Source organism: Piliocolobus tephrosceles, chromosome 2, assembly GCF_002776525.5.
Source record: "Piliocolobus tephrosceles isolate RC106 chromosome 2, ASM277652v3, whole genome shotgun sequence".
NCBI lineage: Eukaryota > Metazoa > Chordata > Mammalia > Primates > Cercopithecidae > Piliocolobus > Piliocolobus tephrosceles.
In genome coordinates, this window is record NC_045435.1 from 193,447,060 (window position 1) to 193,469,990 (window position 22,931).

Here is a 22,931-nt window from a genome sequence, read left to right on the forward strand (position 1 = left end):
GGGATTACAGTCGTGAGCCACTGTGCCTGGCCTATTTTTCTGTTCTTAATCTCGATTTTTGAGCTTATTGATTGTAGATATTTCCTGTTTCTAATGTAGCTGTTTGTTGCTATACATTTTCCTCTCAGCATTTCTTTAGCTTTGTCTCACAAATTTCAATGTATTTTTATTTTCATTCAGTTCAATATATTTTTAAAAATTTTTCTTTGAGATTCTTCTTTGACCCATGGATTATTTAGAAGTGTTGTTTAGTATACAAGTATTTGGAAATTTTTCTGTTATTTTTTGTTGTTGAATTGTAGTTGGAGAATATATGCTGTATGATTTGAGTTATTTTAAATTTGTTCAGGTTTGTTTTATGGCCCAAGATATGGTCTTAGCTTGTTATTTTTTTTTAATTTTTTTAATTTTTTGGAGATGGAGTTTCACTCTGCCACCCAGGCTGAGGTGCAGTGGTATGATCTTGGCTCACTTCAGCCTCTGGTGCTGAGTTCAAGTTCTTCTCCTGCCTCAGCCTTCCAAGTAGCTGGGACTACCAGCGGCCGCCACCACGCCTGGCTAATTTTTTGTATTTTTAGTAGAGACGGGGTTTCATCCTGTTTACCAGGCAGGTCTTAAACTCCTGACCTCAGCTGATCTACCTGCCTTGGCTTCTTCCCAAAGTGTTGGGATTACAGGCGTGAGCCACCATGCCTGGCCAATCTTATACACGTTTCATGGGCACTTGAAAAGAATGTACATTCTGACACTGGGTGGAGTGTCGTGTAAATGTCAGTTACATCCTGTTGGTTGATGGTGTCAAGTCCTTCTTGACATTGGGTGGAGTGTTGTGTAAATGTCAGTTACATCCTGTTGGTTGATGGTGTTAAGTCCTTCTTCACGTTGGGTGGAGTGTCGTGTAAATGTCAGTTACATCCTTGACGTTGGGTGGAGGGTTGTGTAAATGTCAGTTACATCCTGTTGGTTGATGGTGTTAAGTCCTTCTTCACTTTGTTGGGTGGAGTGTCATGTAAATGTCAGTTACATCCTGTTGGTTGATAAGTCCTTGACGTTGGGTGGAGTGTTGTGTAAATGTCAGTTACTTCCTGTTGGTTGATGGTGTTAAGTCCTTCTATATCCTTGCTGATTTCCTGCCTAGTTGGTCTATCAGTTGTTGAGAGAATTCACCACCACGTCAGTCTTTGAGTCCTGAAGTCCTTGACTAGTGTGACTTCTCTCTACCCTTCAGAGTCGTCTTTTATTTCTTTAATTTACAGAGACTGGGTTTTTAGTTGTACTTAGAGGGAGGAATAGGGAAAAGCCTATCTAGTCCATCTTCCAGGAATTGGAAGTGGTGCTTATATTTCTCTTTTTATATTTAAAAAAATTTCCCCTGGTGGGTCAGGTATGGTGTGGTGGCTCACACCTGTAATCCCAGCACTTTGGGAAGAGGGAAGATTGCTTGAGCCCCGGAGTTTGAGACCAGCCTAGGCGACATGACCCTATCTCTACAAAGTAAAAAAATTAGCTTGGCATGGTGGCATGGCCCTGTAGTCCCAGCTCCTTGGGTGCTGTGGTGTGAGGATCCCTTGAGCCCAGAAGGTCACAACTGTGGTGAGCTGTGATCATGCCACTGCAATCCAGTGTGGGTGACAGCAAGACCCTGTTGCAAAAAAAAAAAAAAAGAAAGAAAAGAAAATGTATTCTCATCTTTTCTTACCTGCGTTAGGTCATAAAGCAATTTAAATCACTTGTAGTTTCTACTAAGGAGTCTGACCTCTGGGTTGTAACCCTAATGTGAAGATAATAGGCAGTAGCCGGAAGCACCGGCAGCCACTCTAGGGACAGCTTGTTAACCCTGCACTACAGCCTGATCTGCCAGTTAGGGGTTCTCAAATTTTGCTGCTTATGAAAATCATCTAGAGAACTTGAAAATCTCTGCATACCCAGGTTACAAATTAAATCATGACTGTGCTAAGAGCCAGGCACTAGCATTGTGTGAGTTTGTTTTACTAAATTCCCGAGTGATCTTACTGTGTGATGGAGTTTGGGAACCACTGTCCCGGTGTGTCAGGGGAAGTCTGTAATTCACACTGCAGCGGCAAGAGCTCAGGGAGGTTTTTGTTCATTTTTCTGTTAACAGTTGCAACTCTGTTTATTCCCCTTTTGATCCCAATTATAGCATCACCTAAGACCAGAAACAGAAGGGACTTCTACTTCTTTATTCTTAAAAACCAAAGCCGTGGGTCCCCTGAATTCTCTTCTATCCTTTGATTCATAAGCCAGTGCCAGCAAGGCTTTTTTTTTTTAAAGTCCAAATAGTAAATGTTTTAGGTTTTGAGGGTTGTTACAATCTGTGTCACAACTACTTACCTCTGCTCTTATACAGCAAGAGGCAAAACAAATGGGCACGGCCATGTTCCTGTCATCTTCCCCATCTCTACAAAAAGTAAGTGAGCATGATGGCACATGCTTGTAGTCCCACTTGCTTGGGAGGCTGAGGTGGGAGGATTGCTTGAGCCCAGAAGATCAAGGCTGCAGTGAGCTATGGTTGTGCGGTTGTGCCACTGCACTCCAGCCTGGGCAACGAGACCCTGTTTTAAAAACAAAAAATCGACAAGAAAGAAAACAGACTGTGGTCAGGATTCGACCGAAGAGTTGAGTTTGCTGACCCCTGTCATAATCATTCAAATGTCCCATAATCATTCAAATGTCCCACCTGGGAGCATTGAAGTCCAGAATCATTCACAGGATAGAAGCCATCCTCCGGCAGCACAGACCCCGTCTGCCTGTGTGTGTGTGAGGGATTCCAGTGCGGCGGTTCTTGAGCACAGGAGCCAATGCCTCATTTCTGGGCTTCGTCAACTGTGACTCTTCTCCGTTGCTGGGAAACTAGTGTGAGAAGGGGTTGGTTGAGTGAGCATAGGCAGAACCATACTTATTTGAATCACTTCAATCTACACATACTTAAAATAAGGTTCTTTCTATGTTTGAAGCAACTAAAACTGATAAACCACCCAACTCCTCTGCCTAGCTCATTTGATGTGAATATTGACTCTAGAGCTATACTGTCTAATGTGGTACCATTAGCCACATGTGGCTGAACTTATATTTAAATTAGTTAAAGTTAAATACCATTTAAAATTTAGTTCCTCAGGGCCAGGCACGGTGGCCCATGACTGTAATCCCAGCACTTTGGGAGGCTGAGGTGGGCGGATCACGAGGTCCAGAGATCGAGACCATCCTGGCTAACATAGTGAAACCCATCTCTACTAAAAATACAAAACTTAGCCGGCTGTAATTGTGGTGGCGGGCGCCTGTAGTCCCAGCTACTCAGGAGGCTGAGGCAGGAGAATCGCTTGAACCTGGGAGGCAGAGCTTGCAGCGAACCGAGATCTCGCCACTGCACTCCAGCCTGGCGACAGAGCAAGACTCCGTCTCAAAAAAAGAAGAAAAAAGAAAATTAGTTGCTCAGTTAACTAGTCACCTTTCAAGTGACATACATGATCGATGGCTACCACATCGGGCAGCACAGACAGGCCTTTTCTAGCTCTCTGGACAGTGCCTCTCTGGAATTTGTAAGCCATGAATCTTAGACAGCTCTAACTTTGGAATGTTTAAAATCACTAACTTTTAACTTCTTTTTTCTTCTTTGTTCATTTAGCCAAAACTCATTTTATGTAATTTAAAGTAAATATAATATGCCTTTTGGTTTTAGACAAAAAACAGAAATGACTTTCATGGTATCAAGAAAGTAACTGATTAAGAACTACTGGAATATGAACCTCCATATTCATTCGAAGCTTTATCATGGGAAGTTAAAATATTGCCTTTTATGAAGATTTTATGAAAATGGTATAAGCTGCAGAAATTACATTTATTGAGTAGCCTGCATGTGCCAGGCACTGAGTGCTTTGCGGTTGAAGTCAGGAAAGTTAAGTAACTTCCACAGAAGTGTGGCTGGTGCTGGTGTTTGAACCCAGACCTGTGCCATTACTTCCAAACCTTTGCTTTCCTGTTACACTGTGCTGCTTCCAATTTGCTGAAAACTGTGGTAAGTATTTTGTATGTTTCATCTTAGGAAGCTGTAACTCCCTAAAGATGTATGCTGATACACCGTGTTCATTTAAATAAGACAATTCCTCAATTTTCCTTAAAGTAAGAATTATTTAATACAGGCTTTTTTTCCTTAAGAAATATGGACGAAGAGGAAAATTGTCAGTGATTCTATTACAGTTTGGTAGACCAGTATTAATAGGATTTCTGTTATTTAGGAATACTGAGATTTTATTTATAAAATTGCTATTATATTAATATAATTTTTATATTGTAAATTGTCAATTTGATGACTGCTAAGAATTACAGGTTGTTTGAAGGTTGTTTTTGCAAGACAGTGCAACAGATTCTAATATCTTTTAATAATTTACATGCCCTTTTTTCAAATTTTATTTTCAAGATTACATTTAATGGAACAGAACAAGTTGGTAACAATTAGGAATATTCACATAATCTTTATTTTGCACAGGAAAATAAGATTGTCTGGTGAAGGTGGTCAGTTAAACAAACTGTCAGATTATTGAATAGAGAAAATTTCACTCTTTGTAGCTGCAGGGCAGAGGGGACGTTACCTCCATCTCTTTCTGAGAATCCCATTTGTTAATTATGAAGGTTTGTATTTTTAGGCCAGGATCTGGATTTCCATTTGTTGGCTGTTTAATGGACTTGCAATATTTTCTTTAAAGTTTGATACCGTGGTATTTCTCTTTGTTTGCAGGAGGCAGATGCTGAGCCCTTACTGTGACACGCTCAGAAGTAACCCACTGCAGTTAACTTGCAGACAGGACCAGAGAGCAGTTGCAGTGTGTAATTTGCAGAAGTTCCCTAAACCTTTACCACAGGAATACCAGGTAAAACGGGTCTGGGGCACAATTGTAGGAATCAGCTTTTCAAAAGTAGTCTCCATTGTAATTAAAAGAGTAAATTCTCTTAAGTTTCTTAATTTATAAGGCCCTGTTTGTTTTCCATAAGTTAGAAAAAAAATGGAATAATGCTTCCATTTCTTTATAACTAATGTCCTAATTGATAGCACTTAGTTAAACTCTAGCAGTGTCTTATAATAATGGCAAGAAGAATTTGAATATTTGATCTGTTTTTACCTGTTTATGTTTTCTAATTGTTTCCAAAATCTTGCTATTTAAATTCCTCTAATGTACACAGAAAAAAATCTTTTTTTTTTTTGAGACGGAGTCTCGCTCTGTCACCCAGGCTGGGGTGCAGGGGCCGGATCTCAGCTCACTGCAAGCTCCGCCTCCCAGGCTCACGCCATTCTCCTGCCTCAGCCTCCCGAGTAGCTGGGACTACAGGCGCCTGCCACCTCGCCCGGCTAGTTTTTTGTAGTTTTTAGTAGAGACAGGGTTTCACCGTGTTAGCCAGGATGGTCTTGATCTCCTGACCTCGTGATCCGCCCGTCTCAGCCTCCCAAAGTGCTGGGATTACAGGCTTGAGCCACTGCACCCGGCCAGAAAAAAATCTTTAAAGAAAATAACTTAAGTACTCTAATCCAATTAATTAGAAGACTTGGAAACTCTGCTTTGGAAAAGATTTGATTCATCAAGAAGATTTGATCTGAAAGATTAAGGAAATGGTCCCACATACCTTGTCTGGATCTCTGATTTGACCTTTATGTTTCTTTTTATATTTTATCATTTTTTTTTTTTTTGGAGACTTTTTTTTTTTTTTTTTTTTGAGATGGAGTCTCACTCTGTCGCCCAGGCTGGAGTGCAGTGGCATGATCTCAGCTCACTGCAGCCTCCCCTTCCCAGGTTCAAGTGATTCATGTGCCTCAGCCTCCTGAGTAGCTGGGTTTACAATTGCGAGCCACCATGCCTAGCTAATTTTCATACTTTTAGTAGAGGTGGAGTTTTGCCATGTTGCCCAGGCTGGTCTTGAACTCCTGGCCTCAAGTGATCCATGTGCCTCGGCCTCCAAAAGCACTGGGATTACAGGTGTGAGCCAACATGTCTGGCTACTTTTTGTATTTCTAATAGAGACAGGGTTTTACCATGTTGGCCAGGCTGGTCTCGAACTCCTGACCTCATGTGATCCACCCACCTCGGCCTCCCAAAGTGTTGGGATTACAGGCGTGAGCCCCTGCGCTTGTCCATGACCTTTACATTTCTTGTTGCCAAAGCTATCTTTAAAAAGCCTCAACTTTACCTGCTATTTACAAAGGAACCTTTTGTCAGAAATGATGTCTCAGAAGCTAACTTAAAATAAAGCTGCTGAATTTTAAGCTTCCTACACATATTGATAAGCTCACTGAATGCTTCAGATACCATAAAATAGCAAATGTATTCATAGGCATGGTAATATAACTCAAAAATGTAACATCTTTAAAAATTAAAGATCCAGGGGTGAAATCTTTAAAAATTTTGCATCCAGGGGTGAAAAAACACATAAAATTATTTTATTTTTATTTATTTATTTATTTTTGGAGATGGAGTCTTGCTGTCACCCAGGCTGGAGTGCAGTGGTGTGATCTTGGCTCACTGCAACTTCTGCCTCCCAGGTTCAAGCAATTCTCCTGCCTCAGCTTCTCAAGTAGCTGGGACTACAGCTGTGCACCACCATGCCCAGCTCATTTTTGTATATATATATATTTTTTTTAGTAGAGACGGGGTTTCACTATATGTTGGCCAGGCTGGTCTTGAACTCCTGACCTCAGGTGATCCGCCCACCTCGGCCTTCCAAAATGCTGGGATTATAGGCGTGAGCCACCATGTCCGGCCATAAAATTACTTTAAAAAAGAAAGGAACAATAAAATTTATCTGGTGCCTTGTACCTTTGGTATTCAAAGTATTTTTTATATATGATCTCATTTATTTTCTCAGATTTTAATTTTTTCAAGTTTGTCAAAACAACGTGTAAACTGCCTCCTAAAAACTCTTGAAAAATATATTTAAAATGTTGTAACTTTATGCATTAGTTTTATATTTTGTGAACTCTTTTTTTGTGTGTGTGACGGAGTCCCACTCTGTCGCCCAGGCTGGAGTGCAGTGGCTGGATCTCAGCTCACTGCAAGCTCCGCCTCCCGGGTTTACGCCATTCTCCTGCCTCAGCCTCCTGAGCAGCTGGGACCACAGGCGCCCGCCACCTTGCCCGGCTAGTTTTTTGTATTTTTTAGTAGAGACGGGGTTTCACTGTGTTAGCCAGGATGGTCTCGATCTCCTGACCTCGCGATCTGCCCGTCTCGGCCTCCCAAAGTGCTCGGATTATAGGCTTGAGCCACCGCACCCAGCTATTTTGTCAACTCTTAAAACTTCTTTTTACTCAGTATAATTAAAACTATTTCATTCGTTTAAAACATTAGTCTAATTGAACATTGTAATACATAACTTAAGACTCATTTACTTACCTTGCTTATTTGTAGAACTACAGCAACCTTAAATTACTCCTCTGGTGGTTTATTACTGTCTTCTTTATTTGGTGCAGTGGGTGAAGAAAAGTACTTTAGTATCGTGTGTTATATGGCGTTAGAGGATTGCAAGATATTACCTGTGCACTTCCTCTTGTTTATACAGAATGTTTCTTACTTTCTTGTCTTCCCAATATTTGTTTTGCAGTACTTTGATGAACTCAGTGGGATACCTGCAGAAGATTTGCCTTATTATGGTGGCTCTGTGGAAATTGCTGACTATTGCCCTTTCAGTCAGGAATTCAGTTGGCATTTAAGTGGTGAATATCAGCGCAGCTCAGATTGTAGAATATTGGAAAATCAACCAGGTTAGTCGGCTAGTGAAATGAAATTTAATATACATATTAAAATTATGTTTTAGCAATATAGAATAGTGGTTAAGGGCACAGACCCTAGAGCAGAATGGTCTGAATTTGCTTTATAGTTCAGCTGCTATCCTTATGTAAGAAGTGACTTAGCTTTTCTCTGCCTGTTTCTTCATCTGTACAATGGAGACAATACTTATAGAGTTGTGAGAATTAAATGAATTTATGTAGTAAGTGCTTACAACTGTGCCTGACCTAGCGAAGGGATTGTTAGTGTATGCATGCACACACTATGTTTTAGTCATACCTTCCAGCTGCATGGCACTTTCCATTTGCAAACCACTTTCATTCTTACCATTTTATTCTTCTGAAAACATTATGAAAAACATAAGGAAGATATTACTGTATTTCCCAGATAAGCGGATAGATACTAAGTAATATAGTTAATTTGTGTCAGTGCAAGATCCTCCAATGCCAACCTCTTTTTATTAAAATACCTTAGATAAGCTGCTTTTCCCTTTCATGGGGAATGTGCGTTTTATGTAAGTTAGAAGCAACATGTCACTCTTCAGATATCAAAACAATGTTTTTCTCTCATGGCCAGTAAGATATATTACTGTATTACTTGTTTCCTCCTAACACATATAAATAAATAAGCTGTCAAAGGAATAAACAATTGGATATTCTGCAATAAGTTACTGCTCATACTAATTACCTTTGTAAACAGAAATGTTCTCACATCTGATGTAAGAAAGGGCAGTAAGTAGTTTTTCTCTCTGTGTTCATCAGAAGTTTTAACCTAGTCTCCAAACTCCCACCCCATTCCATACTTTATTACAGACTAAGGCATTTAAATTCTAAATTTTTGTATTCTTACCTTTTACTCTTAAACTTGGCAGATGTAACTGGATTCCTGCAGTCATTTTTCCCGATCACTCATCTATTTAATAAATGTCCTGCCCAGGCACAGTGGCTCGTGCCTGTAATCGCAGCACTTTGGGAGGCCAAGGCAGGTGAATTGCTTGAGCTCAGGAGTTTGAGGCCAGCTGAGCAACATAGTGAAACCCTGTCTGTATCGAAAATACAAAAAATTAGCCAGGTGTGATGGTGCACACCTGTGGTCCCAGCTATGCAGGGGGACGAGGCCAGAGGATTGCTTGAGTAGCCCAGGAGGTGGAGGTTGCAGTGAGCCGAGATCATGCCACTGCACTCCAGCCTGGGCAACACAGTGAGACCCCATCTCACATAAAAATACAGAATAAATTAATAAATAAATATCCTAACAACTTGTAACTACTCAGCAGTTCTGTATTAAAGCAAAAGAAATGCACGGATCTGTCGGTTATGCATTTGCCAGAGATATACTATCACGTTATTGTTTTAGAGTTAGAGTTGGCAAAGTTTTTTTGTAATGGGCAAAATTATAAATATTTGAGGCTTTGTGGGTCGTCAAGTCTCTGGCTTCCTGATTCAGCTCTTCAGCTCTGCTGTTACAGTCTGAAAGCAGTTACAGACAATATGTAAATGAATGAATGTGCTAGGATTTGGCCTGAGGGTTATAGTTTGCTGAATTCTGTTTTATTATTATTATTATTTTTTAGAGATGAAGTCTCACTCTGTCACCCAAGTTGGAGTGCAGTGGCACCATCATAGCTCACTGTAACCTGTAGCTCCTGGGCTCAAGTGGTTCTCCTGCCTCAGACTCCCCAGAGCCAGGACCACAGGCACGCACGAGCCTTGCTGTGTTACCCAGACTGGCCTCAAACTCCTGGCCTCAGGCAGTCCTCCCTCCGTAGCCTCCCAAAGTGTGAAAATTATAGACTTGAGCCACCACGTCCAGCCCTGAACCCCATTTTAGACACGGATCACTATACTTTTCAAAGACTCTGAAACTCAAAAGAAGTAAAGAATTCTGTTTTATTCTAATTTGCATTTTTTCTTATATGTTAAGATTTATCAAAACTGACGTAAAACACTTATCTTTATAATATTTCAAAATGGGCTAATTGAACTCTCTACTTCCCAAAATAAAACTTACTGTGAAGAGTCTAAAGAGAGGAAATTATTGCTTGGGTTTAAGAGCTTTGTCCCTTCGTCCATTAGGTATTTAGAGGCCTTTCATTCCACCCTGTCCTCTCCAGGTTTGTGCTTAATGTGAGATTAGATCAGCATCTTACTAGGTTGGTGCAGGAGTAATTCTGGTTTTGCCGTTAAAGTAATGCAAAAACTGCAGTTACTTCTGCACCAACCTAATATTTATGGACTTCCAGGAGGTGCCACAAGTTGAAGATGTAAGAAAGTTTTCAAAAGTTGCAACACCCCCCAAAAGTCTGCATTATAGAAATCACTTGGCCTCATACTATCATGGGTCATTTGGAGATGCCTTCTATTTAGACCACCAGTGAAGATGGTTCTTATCTTGGTGTCTTGTGGTCTAGTGATTCTTAGTGCTAGTTCTATATATTTAACCTAGAAAACTTTGGGCCCAGTTTTACTCCCTTGTGTCTGATACAGTAGTTTTCTCCTGTTAATCATTAAGAACCTAGTGTGAGTTTGGAATCCTGTCTATCCTAATTTTTAAAATTTAAAATTTCCATGAAACATGTCTGATTTTTAAAGCAACTTTTAATCATAAAAATGGAATGCTTCAGTTTCTTGTTCTTTGAGCCAGAAGTCAATTTTTAAGGAGACGTTTCTTCTTTGCCTCAGAAATTTTTAAGAACTATGGTGCTGAAAAGTATGGACCTCATTCAGTTTGTCTAATTCAGAAATCAGCATTTGTTATGGAAAAGTGTGAGAGGAAGCTGAGTTACCCAGACTGGGGGAGCGGATGTTATCAGGTAAGCTTATGTTTGTTTTTAGTTATGCCAAATATTGTGTGATTTTATCCCTTTTATGGTTGTATATTTTAAATTATATTTTTACATTTTTATGTAATTAATTTACTGATCACTGCTTTATCTTGTTTATGTAAATATTAGTTTAGATGCTTATGTTTTATGAAAATATTGTCATTTCTTTAGAAAAATTGCCTCTTAAAAATATGTATATAATCTCTGTAATGTTACTTCTGGGCATATATTCTGAGGAAGTAATGGCAAATATGTACTTTTGTTCTTGAGCAAGTATTACTTTGTAATGGAAAAAATGTACAATTTTATTTCAAAAGGTCTGAGGACTGCATGGGTTATAAGAATTAGTAAATCAGGCCGGACATGGTGGCTCACGCCTGTAATCCTAGCGCTTTGGGAAGCTGAGCCAGGAGGATCGCTTGAGCCCAGAATTCGAGACCATACTAGGCAACAAAGTGAGACCCTGTCTCTAAAAAAATAAAGAAAAAATAATTAATATATCAGTTGCTGATTAATAATAGAGTGTTTTTTCCTTTGTAATTAGAAATCCAAAAAGGGCAAACTACAATTTTTTTTTTCTTTTTCTCTTTTTTGAGACAGGGTCTTGCTCTGTCAGCTAGGCTGGAGTGCTGGTGCGGTCATGGCTCACTGTATCTTCCACCTCCTGTGCTCAAGCGACCTCCCTACCTCAGCCTCCTGAGCAGCTGGGACTACAGGTGTGCACCACACACCTGACTACGTTTTTGATTTTTTGTAGAGAAGAGGTCTCACTATGTTGCCTGGGCTAGATTAGAACTTCAGGGCCCAAGCAATCCTCTTTTTTTTTTTTTTTTTGAGACGGAGTCTCACTCTGTCGCCCAGAGTGCAGTGGTGTGATCTCAGCTCACCGCAAGCTGCATGTCCTGGATTCATGCCATTCTCCTGCCTCAGCCTCCCGAGTAGCTGGGACTACAGGCACCTGTCACCACACCCGGCTATTTTTCTGTATTTTTAGTAGAGACGGGGTTTCACTGTGTTAGCCAGGATGGTCTCAATCTCCTGACCTCGTGATCCACCCACCTCGGCCTCCCAGAGTGCTGGGATTACAGGCGTGAGCCACCGCGCCCGGCCCAAGCAATCCTCTTGCCTTGGCCTCCCAAAGTGCTGGGATTACAGACGGGGGCCTCCATGCCTCGCCTACTGTTTCCTTAATTATCTTATTTGCACATCTGATATTACATGACTACATCACCTTATTCAGAACTTACAAAGATGTAGCCATTCTGTGACTTAGGAGCATCCAACGTAATGAATATTCTGCACCCTACAAATGGGTGTCAGGGAGGAGAGCATAAGCCTGAGAAATGAACAATAAGGCATTCCCGGGCCATTTCAGCTGCAAGAACTAAACGGACTTTTGTAACTGGAAATTTAACTCTTATCATTAAAGTTACTTATCAAATTAACTTTTTGTTTTTTTTTTTGGTAACTGCTTTTTTTTGGTTTGTTTGTTTGTTTGTTTGTTTGAGACAGGTTTTGCTCAGTCGCCCAGGCTGGAGACGATGGCGCGATCATAGCTCACTGCAGCCACAAACTCTCAGGCTTAGGCGATTCTCGCACCTCAGCCATCTAAGAAGCTGGGACTACAGGCACAGACCACCACACCCGGCTGATTTTTCTTAGTTTTTGTAGAGACAGGTTTTTGCCATACTACTCAGGCTGGCCTTGAACTCCTGGGTTCATGTGATTCACCTGCCTCAGCCTCCCAAAGTGCTGGGACTACAGACATGAGCCACTTTGCCTCACCTGGTAATAGCTCTGTCAAGATATATTTCACATGCCATACGATTTATGGAAAATTAACTTTTTTTTTCTTTTTTTCTCTTTTGAGACAGGGTCTTACTCTGTCACCCAGGCTGGAGTGCAGTGGGTACGATCTCGGCTCACTGCAAGCTCCGCCTCCCGGGTTCCAGAGATTCTTGTGCCTCAGCCTCCTGCACAGCTGGGATCACAGGCATGCACCACCACACCCAGCTAAGTTTTGTATTTTTAGTACAAAAATTGGCCAGGCTGGTCTCAAACTCCTGGCCTAAACTGATCCTCCTGCCTTGGTCTCCCAAAGTGCTGGGATTACAAGCATGAGCCACCATGCTTGGCAGAATATTTCTTTTCTTTCTGTCACAAGATATTCTAAGCTCACTGTGTTCTTTGTCTGTCCCTGACGTGGAATTAACCATTTCTCTAAAGACCTCCAGTTACTTTCAGTGGAGTGTGGTGTTTAGAGACTAAGATCTGGGTGCTGATTACACTGTTCATTGCCATTGATAATAGCAGTTGGGAACTGGGAATACCAGTTCATCAGGCCCTCTTAGTAAGGCAGGAAATATATGTATATGTATCAGTACACTCTCCTGTGACTGTGTGTGTAACCATGAGTTTGCATCAGTAAGGTCGGTTTGATTCCATTGGTGTGAGAACTTGTCTGACACCAAAGGATTTATTTTAGTTTTCCACCTTTTCATATTTGTACTTCCTTCACCAACAGTGAGAAATCCAGCTCCTGTCATCTCAGTATGTTTACTCATTTGATCTATCCACATCCTGTCCACTTTCTCCCACTCCCATCACCCTCCTCACCCGGCCAACTCTGTGTGACCTCCCGGTCACATGCCTCCCTCTGCCCCTCCATACAGATCACCTACCTTGCCTCACTTAACGGCTTTACACGTAATTGCTTTTGAGGAAGGGGAAAGGAGAAAGGGAGGGATTGCTGAGCTTTGTTTTCTTAAAATTGTGGCAAAATAGATATAACACAAAAATTTCCACTGTAACTGTTTTTACTTGTACAGTTAAGTGGCACTAAATACATTCACGTTGTTGTGCACATCACCACTGTGTCTCACAGGTTTTCATGATCCCAAAAACTGAAACTCTGTACTCACTCAACAATCCCTCCCTGTTCCTCCTCCGCCAGCCCTGACAGCCTCTATTCTCCGTTCTCTCTGTAGATTTGCCTAATCTAGGTAGTCCTTATAAGTAGAATCATACAGTATTTGTCTTGCACCTGACTTCTTGTACTTAGCATGGTGTTGTCAGGACACATCCATACTGTGGCGTGTATCAGAACAGTTTTCCTTTATATGTCTGAATAACACTCCATTGTATGGATCTGTCATGTTTTGAATCAGTTGACGGACACTTAGGTCGTTTGCATCCACCTCTTGGCTGTTGGGATCTTGCTGCAGTGAACACTGGCTTCCGTGTATCTGTCTGAGTCCCTGTTTTCAGTCTTCTCGGGAGTAGAATTGCTGTATCATATGGCAATTCTATGTTCAGCTTTTCTAGGAACTACCAAACTAGGTTTTTTGTTGTTGTTGAGGGGTTTTTGGTGTTATTTTGAGGTTTCTTTTTTCTTATTATTAATAGACTTTATTTTTTAGAACAGTTTTAGGTTCACGGCAAATTTGAGCAGAAGGTACAGAGAGTTCCCATATTCCCCTGCTCCACACACACGTGGCCTCCCACACCGTCAGCATCCTGTACCACAGAGGTATTTTTGGTGCCGTCGATGAACCCAGATCATCATCCAAAGTCCACATTCACATTAGGTTCACTCCGGGGGTTTTATGTTCTGTGGGCTTTGACACCTGTAGGATATGCGTCCATAAGATAATGAGTTGTTGAAATGGGCTTTGTTATAAGTTACAGATTGGCTGTCTGTGGCTAAATAATTGCTGAGACGAACATAAATAAGGATAAGTGAAATAAAAAGTGGGATGAAATGCTTCAGGTGCAAGTTCAAAGGGGACTGTATTATCTCTGTACAAAAGACACCTTGAGGTGCGTGTTTTCTTGTCAACCCTTTGTGTTCTTAGCACGTTTTTCCTGATGAAACTGAGGTCCTGGGCCTTACCACATCACCGTTTGTGCTGACGGCACCTTTTAATATAAATTTTTAAGTAATTTATATATTTATTAAATGAGTCAGCAATTCACATGGTGAAAAATTCAAAAGATGCAAAAGAATGTACAGGAAAAGCCTTTTTCCCAGCCCTGTCTTTCAGTCACTCATTTCTCCCTTCAGAGGGAATTAACATTACCAGTTTCTTGTATCCTTCTAAAGATAAACTCTGTGCAGGCACAAATTTATATTTTTGTTTCATTTTTTACACCAATAGTATCAAGTTACACGTACTGTTCTGTGGTGTGTATTAAAGAGCCATTCTTAGTATCATCTTATATCATTCTAGCCCCGTGTCTGAACTGACTGTGGATGTCACAATTACATTTGGTTGCAGTTTGATCACTCTGAATTCAGTTCATCCAAAATCCAGTTTATGAGCCTTCTCTCAACAACTCTGCATTTCAGCTGTGTTGCTTCCAGCACTGGTCCCAGTCTCTCTGATTAGAAACCAGAATGATTGTTTTCTACTCTCTGTTCTGTAAAGACGGATCAATACAGACTAAGTCTTTAGATTACTCCCCTATTGAAATCTCATATATCTATTTTATTTTAGATTTACCTTCATAGTTCAAGCCATTATCACTTCACAGTTTCCTAACGAATTTCCCTCCTCTCATCTTACTTCCACGACCACATTGATCCTTTTTAAATTTTAGTTTTGATCAAACTTATGCATGCAAGTCGTTTGAAACTAATTTGTTGTCTGCTTCCAAAAAACTACAGCCTCAGGCTAGGCGCTGTGACTCATGCCTGTAAGCCCAGCCCTTTGGGTCCAGCTGAGGCTAACACTTGAGGTCGGGAGTTCTAGACCAGCCTGGGCAACATGATGAAACCCTCTCTCTACTAAAAATACAAAAATTAGCCAGGCGTGGTGGCCGCATGCCTGTAATCCCAGCTATTCAGGCGGCCGAGGCATGAGAATCTCTTGAACCTGGGAGACGGAGGTTGCAGTGAGCTGAGATTGCACCACTGCATTCCAGCCTGGGCAATGGAGTGAGACTACATCTCAAAAACAAACAAACAAACAAAACACACAAAAAACTAGAGCCTCTGTTATTACTTCCCTAACGTTTATTACTTCTTCCCAGAGTCTTCACTTTCAATTCTTAGTTGTTGTTTTGTTGGGGGTGGAGGAGTCAGGGGAGACTTACTATTTGCTTTCTTATTTTTTTTTTATTATTATTACTTTTTTTGAGATGGAGTCTTGCTCTGTTGCCCAGGCTGGAATGCAGGTGGCATAATCCCTTGGCTCACTGCAACCTCTGCTTCCCAGGTTCAAGTGGTTCTCCTGCCTCAGCCTCCCAAGCAGCTGGGATTATAGGCACCTGCCACCATGCCTAGCTAGTTTTTTTTATTTTTAGTAGAGACGGGGTTTCACCATGTTGGCCAGGCTGGTCTCGAAATCCTGACCTCAAGTGATCCACTTGCCCCGGCCTCCCAAAGTGCTGGGATTACAGTCGTGAGCCACTGCACCTGGCCTGCTTTTTTATTTTTAAAAAGCTTTTATTATTCTTTCATGAGGTTTGAATTTCAGATGTTAGCTGTTGACTTTAGAAAATAAGAATTGAGTTGGTTCACCTCCTCCTCTTGCTGTGTTCACTTCCTATTTTCCCATCATATACTTCTTGTTTCCCCTTCCCCCAGTGGTGATTATGGACCAATGTGTGCTCACTGTTTAACTGTTTACGTTACCATGGGGATGACTATGCAAACGTGGCACCTGGTAGCAGGCAATGATTACTTCCCCGTTCTCCCCAGTATTTCATTCTCTGGATTTAATATCTTGTTTTTTCATGAAATCAGTTTTCTTTGTATTTAGCACTAATTTAATTCTAAGCTGTTCTCCCAGTTGGGCTCATCTTTCAGTACAACCAGATGCCCGAGGTGTTCTATCCATTTCATCTTGGGGAAATCTCTTCTGAGCATTTCTGGCCTGTGCTCATCTCGACTATGTAACCCTATGTTGGCAGCACAGCTGGCATCTTGGGATCTTGAGTCAGGGTCATCCTGGAGGCCCCTCTGGGATCTCACATCAGGGTCATCCTGGAGGTTCTCTGGTCCCTCTGTCTCTCTCATATTGGATCTCCTACTTCGTGGATTTTGTGTCATATTCTTTTTTGGATTTCTTTTTAATTTTAATGGAACATATCTTCTAGTGGAGATTTGAGGAGTATGTGACAGAGAACAGCGTTGAGACTTGCATGTCTGAAAGCATCACTGTTCTACTGTGACACCTGCTGATAGCGTGGGAAGGTGGGTCTTTACCTGCTTCACCTCTGCCCTCAGGGTCTTCAGCTAGGCCTGAGAATGAAGTAGACATAAGCCCGATGAACAGGAGGAAAACATACACATTTATTTAATCTAAGTTTTACATGACACAGGAGCCCACATGAGTAAATGAAAACTCAAAGAAGTGGTAAAACCTATATACTTTTATACTACGTTGAACCAAGGGAGACAGTTATGGAAAAGTAAAATGTAGGGGGAGGCTAAAGAAAGCTAAAAATTATTTTAAGAAGGTCTGTTTGTACCAAATTCTTTGGCTTTGACTCCCTGTATTGGTGATAAGAAGGTTTCTTTTCTGGAAAAGGAAGGACCTTATTCATGTGGGAGTTTTATGTCCTGCTTTCAGGAGGAAAGGGGGAGGTCAGGACAGTGTTGTTGGGTCTGCTGTGTTTAAGTCCCTTTAGCTGGAAACCTTTGTGCCAAAATAGCATATTTTGGAGTGGTGTGTTCTGCCATCCTTCAATAGCTTGGGTGGGTGTAGCTTTCTTTTTGAAAATTATTTTCCTAATGAATGATTGGATGCAGGAAAAAAAAAGAAAGAAAATTATTTTCCATCAGAATTGTGAGAGCATTTTTCCTTTGTATGCTAAGTCTCAATGTCATTCTGAGTTTCGATTGCCAGAATCTTCCTTCTTTCTTCTCTGGAAGCTGGTGAATTCTTAATTTTAGCTTCGCATACCACATCCCCACCTGCCACAAGCCCCAGTATTCCAAAATTTAATGGGTTGATTCTATTTTTGGTGATCATTAACAGCCTGTTCATATTCAAGAAGTGACTGGGGCCTGGCACAGTGGCTCACGCCTGTAATCCCAGCACTTTGGGAGGCCGAGACGGGCGGATCACCTGAGGTCAGGAGTTTGAGAGCAGCCTGGCCAAAATGGTGAAACCCCTCCTCTACTGAAAACACAAAAATTAGCCCGGTGTGGTGGTGGGTGCCTGTAATCCCAGCTACACAGGAAAAAAAAAAAAAAAGAAAACAGAAAAAAGAAGTGGCTGGCAGCCAGTTTGGAAGCTCTGAGCACACACAGGGCTTGCTGACTGTAGGCTTCACTATAGGGCTCCTTCCTTCCAAAACGTTTAATATCTGTGTCTTGAGGGGTTTCCCTTTTGACTGCTCAGATTTGTCAGAAACTACCAGTCTCCCGCCTGAAGTTTATGCTGTGAGAGTTCAAGGAAGTAAGTCAATTTCAAATGCTAAGTAGTCTCGATATGTAACCTGTAAACTTAAGAGTCCTTATTTTCATGATGGCAGCCCAGCTCTCACCGGTACTTAGTTTCCCGCAGAACAGAAAAACTCTGTTTTACCCTTTCCAAAAAATAAATCTCTATGGTTCTGCAGAATACAAGAAGCCTAGTGCTGGCATGGGCTTCTGGTGACGTTTCAGGAAGCCTACAATCATGGCAGAACGCAAAATGGGAGCAGGCATATCACATAGAGAGGGAATGAGAGAGGAGGGAGGTCCTGATCTCTTGAACAAGCAGATCTCCAGGGAATTTATTCCCATGGGGAGGGCACCAAGCTATTCATGAGGGATCCATCCCCATGAGGCAAACACCTCCCACTAGTCCCCACCTCCAACACTGGGAATCACATCTCAGCAGAAGATTGGAGTGGACAAATACCCAAACTATATCAGCTGGGTTCGGAACAAACAGTGGTCCAGGTGAGGAGGAGGAATGCTGGGGTCTGTTTCTGAAATAGACTTTTATCTAATCCTTTTAATTGTAGCTCTTACTTCTTGGTACCAGGTGCGGGTGTGGCAGTCCTGAGCCTTCTTTGTGTTCTGCAAATCAGTTTCTTCCTGGCTCTTCCTGCTGCTGGATTTTTGACTCAGCTTTCCTGAGTCTATTATGTCTGCTACTACTTGTACATCTACCCTCCTGCCCACACTTAATTCCCAGAATTCCACAATGAGAATACTTCAACTTCAGCAAGGGAGTTTTCCCCTTGTCTATCAACACTCTCATGTAATTCTCATCTCTAAGCCATGTGCATTCTGCTTCCCAGCCTGTAATATCTGCCCTACAGTGATCCATGATCCAAATCCTGGGTACAGCCTTAGGATACAAATGCTTTCTTCCATGAAACTTTCTAATATTTGTTCTTGTTTCTACCATTTATTGACTCTTGATCATAAAATAGTCTGGTACTGTTCAGTTTTTGCTTTTACTTCTAATTTCAAAATACTGTTAGTATTTTATTAAAAAATTATTATTTTTATTATTATTATTATTTTTGAGACGGAGTCTCACTCTGTCACCCAGGCTGGAGTGCAGTGATGGGATCTCAGCTTTGCCTCCTGTGTTCAAGTGATTTTATGCCTCAGCCACTCGAGTAGCTGGGACTACAGGCGCCCACCATTACACCTGGCTAATTTTTGTGTTTTTAGTAGAGATGGGGTTTCACCAGGTTGGCCAGGCTGGTCTCACACTCCTGACCTCAGGTGATCTGCCTACCTTGGTGTCCTGTGGTGCTGGGATTACAGGCATGAACCACGGTGCCCAGCTGAAAAAAAAATTTGTATCCTACTCATCTTTCTTCAATTGAAACTGCTAGAGGGCAGGCACTGTATCATGTACTCTTTTAGTATCCTTTTCAGCACCAAGCACAGTGCTCGACCGAGTCTCACTTTAAAGATTAATGACGTTGCACTGTAGCTGTGTTGATGCTTACTTGATGTGAATCACTGAAAGACAGACTTATAGAAGAGGTCACACTTCATTGTTTGTTTTTGTGGAAAACAAATTTTCAAAAGAGTGATATATTTCAACTTAACTGATGATAGAGTTATTTCAAAATGACTTCAAATATACTTTTGAACTCTTCTTTTTTTTTTTTTTTTGAGACGGAGTCTCGCTCTGTCGCCCAGGCTGGAGTGCAGTGGCCGGATCTCAGCTCACTGCAAGCTCCGCCTCCTGGGTTTACGCCATTCTCCTGCCTCAGCCTCCCGTGTAGCTGGGACTACAGGCCGCCACCTCGCCCAGCTATTATTTTTGTATTTTTTAGTAGAGACGGGGTTTCACCGTGTTAGCCAGGATGGTCTCGATCTCCTGACCTCGTGATCCGCCCGTCTCGGCCTCCCAAAGTGCTGGGATTACAGGCTTGAGCCACTGTGCCCGGCTTGAACTTTTCTTTTGAAATTATCTTTAGAAGTAGTTTGTCACCTAAGGAAATCAATCTTAGTAATTTTGTGTCACACCTTGTATTAACCAGTTTAGTCAACTACCTTTACTGGACTTGGTTCTGGGCAACTTCGGGCTATTTCCAAAAATTATATCTACTTGCCACATAAAAAATTTGCTACCATCAGACAGGTTCAAAAGCGTGCACTGACTTTGAAGATAGTTCCAAGAGAGAAGTTTCAGAAATATTTAAAGGGAAGTAGCATAATTGAATGTGAAGTCTTTGTAGAAAACAACTTTGAGGGTTTTTTTTAAATAGTTAAATTTTTGGCTGGGTGCAGTCACTCATGCCTGAAATCCCAGCACTTTGGGAGGCCAGGGTGGATGGATAACTTGAGTCTAGGAGTTTGAGACTAGCCTGGGCAACATGACAAAACCCAAACCCCATTTCTACAAGAAAATACAAAAATCAGCCCGGCATAGTGGCACATGCCTGTGGTCCCAACTACTCAGGAGGCTGAGGTGGGGGATCACCTGAGCCCGAGGTAGTCAAAGCTGCGGTGAGCCAAAATCACCACTGTATTCCAGCCTGGGCAACAGAGTGAGACCCGTCTCAAAAAAAAAAAGAAAAAAACTCGGTGTGTGTAAAAGCTCTGTGTGTGTGCCCCCTTGTAATTCTTCGGAAAAGTGTCCATAGCTTCCATCAGATTCTTTAAAAGGTGCTAGATTCAAAGTTTAAGAACTCCTGCCACACAGAGTGTAATTCTTTTAGGACCTTAATAACTTAACCCTCTTTTTTTTTTTGAGACGGAGTCTTACTCTGTTGCCAGGCTGGAGTGCAGTGGCGCGATCTCAGCTCACTGTAACGTCTGCCTCCTAGGATCAAGTGATTCTCCTGCCTAAGCCTCCTGAGTAGCTGAGACTACAGGTGCCTGCCACCACACCCAGCTAATTTTTGTATTTTTAGTAGAGACAGGGTTTCACCATGTTGGCCAGGATGGTCTCGATCTCTTGACCTCATGATCTGCTTGTATCAACCTCCCAAAGTGTGGGATTACAGGTGTGAGCCACTGCGCCTGGCCAACTTAACTCTTTTTGAGGCGGAGTCTCGCTCTGTCGCCTGGACTGGAGTGCAGTGGCCGGATCTCAGCTCACTGCAAGCTCTGCCTCCCAGGTTTGCACCATTCTCCTGCCTCAGCCTCCCGAGTAGCTGGGACTACAGGCACCCGCCACCTCGCCCGGCTAGTTTTTTTTTTGTATTTTTAGTAGAGACGGGGTTTCACTGTGTTAGCCAGGATGGTCTCGATCTCCTGACCTCGTGATCCACCCGTCTCGGCCTCCCAAAGTGCTGGGATTACAGGCTTGAGCCACCGCGCCCGGCCTTAACTCTTTATATGAGGTTAAAGATATGCCCACACTGCAAATTGTGCTTTATTGCCAATGTTTTTTGTAAATTTTAATGTATTTTCCTGTAGTTGAAGGAGAAATCTCTTAGAATCTTACTGACCTGATATTTATTATTTTTATATATTTTTTCCTGTTTGAAGGTTTCTTGTTCTCCTCAAGGTCTGAAAGTTTGGGTCCAAGATACTTCATATTTGTGTAGTCGGTCTGGGCAGGTCCTCCCCATCAGTATCCAGATGAATGGCTGGATTCATGATGGAAACCTGCTCTGCCCATCGTGCTGGGACTTCTGTGAGCTCTGTCCTCCAGAAACAGATCCTCCAGCTACCAACTTGACCCGAGCTCTGCCACTGGGTGAGTGCTCTCTATGGTTGGAACACAGAAGGAAAAGTAAAGGGGCAAACTTCTCTTATAAAATGTTGGCATCCCTTCAAGGAAGCTCTAAAACAAGTTGAGTTTCTTCCCTTCTGATCGCATTTTTATGGGAAAATCCTCCTTCCCACCATTATTAGAAATCTAAGATAGGTCAACTTGACACTTGTGAGTAAGAGCAAGGCTTTCTGGTGAAGAACCTCTGAGTTGCACAAAATTATTCATCAAAGACCACAAAAAGTGAACGTTGTATCCATTCATTTGGAAATTAAGGGTAAACAAAATGCTGCTCATTAAATACAAAAAGTGATTAAATATATTTTAGTTGTATCATAATCAGCTGAAGTGAAAGTGAGGGAAAGATCTGGAAAAGATACTCAAAAAAGGAATTGGCATACCCACAAAGAGGAGAAAAATGCAAGGAGGCACAAATAACACACATGCAAAATGAGACAAAAAGACAGGGCTGGCAAAGACTGGGGGTTCACTGAGGAATAGGACCATGTGCTCGTTCTGAGACTCCAGAGAATGGAACTGGCACCAAGAGATTGAAGCTGTGAGGAGACAGATGCCAATTAAACCCTTTAGAAGCAGGAGGGGAATGCAGAAGACACTCTTGAAAAGAATGCATTCCCCTTGAAATTGACGGTGTTCCAACTGAGGCTGAGAACGCATTGCTGAGAGTATAAAAGCAGAATTCATGAATTCACAATTAAAGTTGTGATTTAAATGACCTATGAGATTTTTATGGCAGTTTGACATTTCAGATTATGAACAATAAAAATCTTATGCAGTGTTGGCCGGGTGCGGTGGCTCACGCCTGTAATCCCAGCACTTTGGGAGGCTGAGGCAGGAGGATCACGAGGTTGACACCATACTGGCTAACACGGTGAAACCCCATCTCTACTAAAAAAAAAATACAAAAAATTAGCCAGGCATGGTGGTGGGCGCCTGTAGTCCCAGCTACTTGGGAGGCTGAGGTAGAAGAATCACTTGAACCCAGGAGGCGGAGCCAAGATCACACCACTGCACTCCAGCCTGGGCAATAGAATGAGACTTTATCTCAAAATGAATAAATAAATAAAAGCTCATCTTTATTGTTTAAAATATTTAAAAGGACAACTCATCCTAAAATAAGATCAGGTTGGCCTCATCTCCCTACTGCTATAAAAATGTTTCCATTATGAGAAC

General features: G+C 41.8%; 1 protein-coding gene across 4 annotated transcripts in view; it reads left to right on the top strand.

The window, feature by feature from the left end:
• Positions 1-22,931, top strand: part of LMLN (leishmanolysin like peptidase) — a 79,053-nt gene that overhangs the window by 45,679 nt on the left and 10,443 nt on the right. For 3 of the 4 annotated variants that reach the window (XM_023214888.1, XM_023214887.2, XM_023214886.1), the window contains exons 13-16: positions 4,754-4,886; positions 7,603-7,762; positions 10,469-10,599; positions 21,512-21,722. In XM_023214888.1, coding sequence (XP_023070656.1) covers positions 4,754-4,886; positions 7,603-7,762; positions 10,469-10,599; positions 21,512-21,722 — 635 coding nt within the window. The remainder of the gene's footprint in view (positions 1-4,753; positions 4,887-7,602; positions 7,763-10,468; positions 10,600-21,511; positions 21,723-22,931) is intronic. The other variant, XM_023214889.1, reaches the window with a different exon arrangement.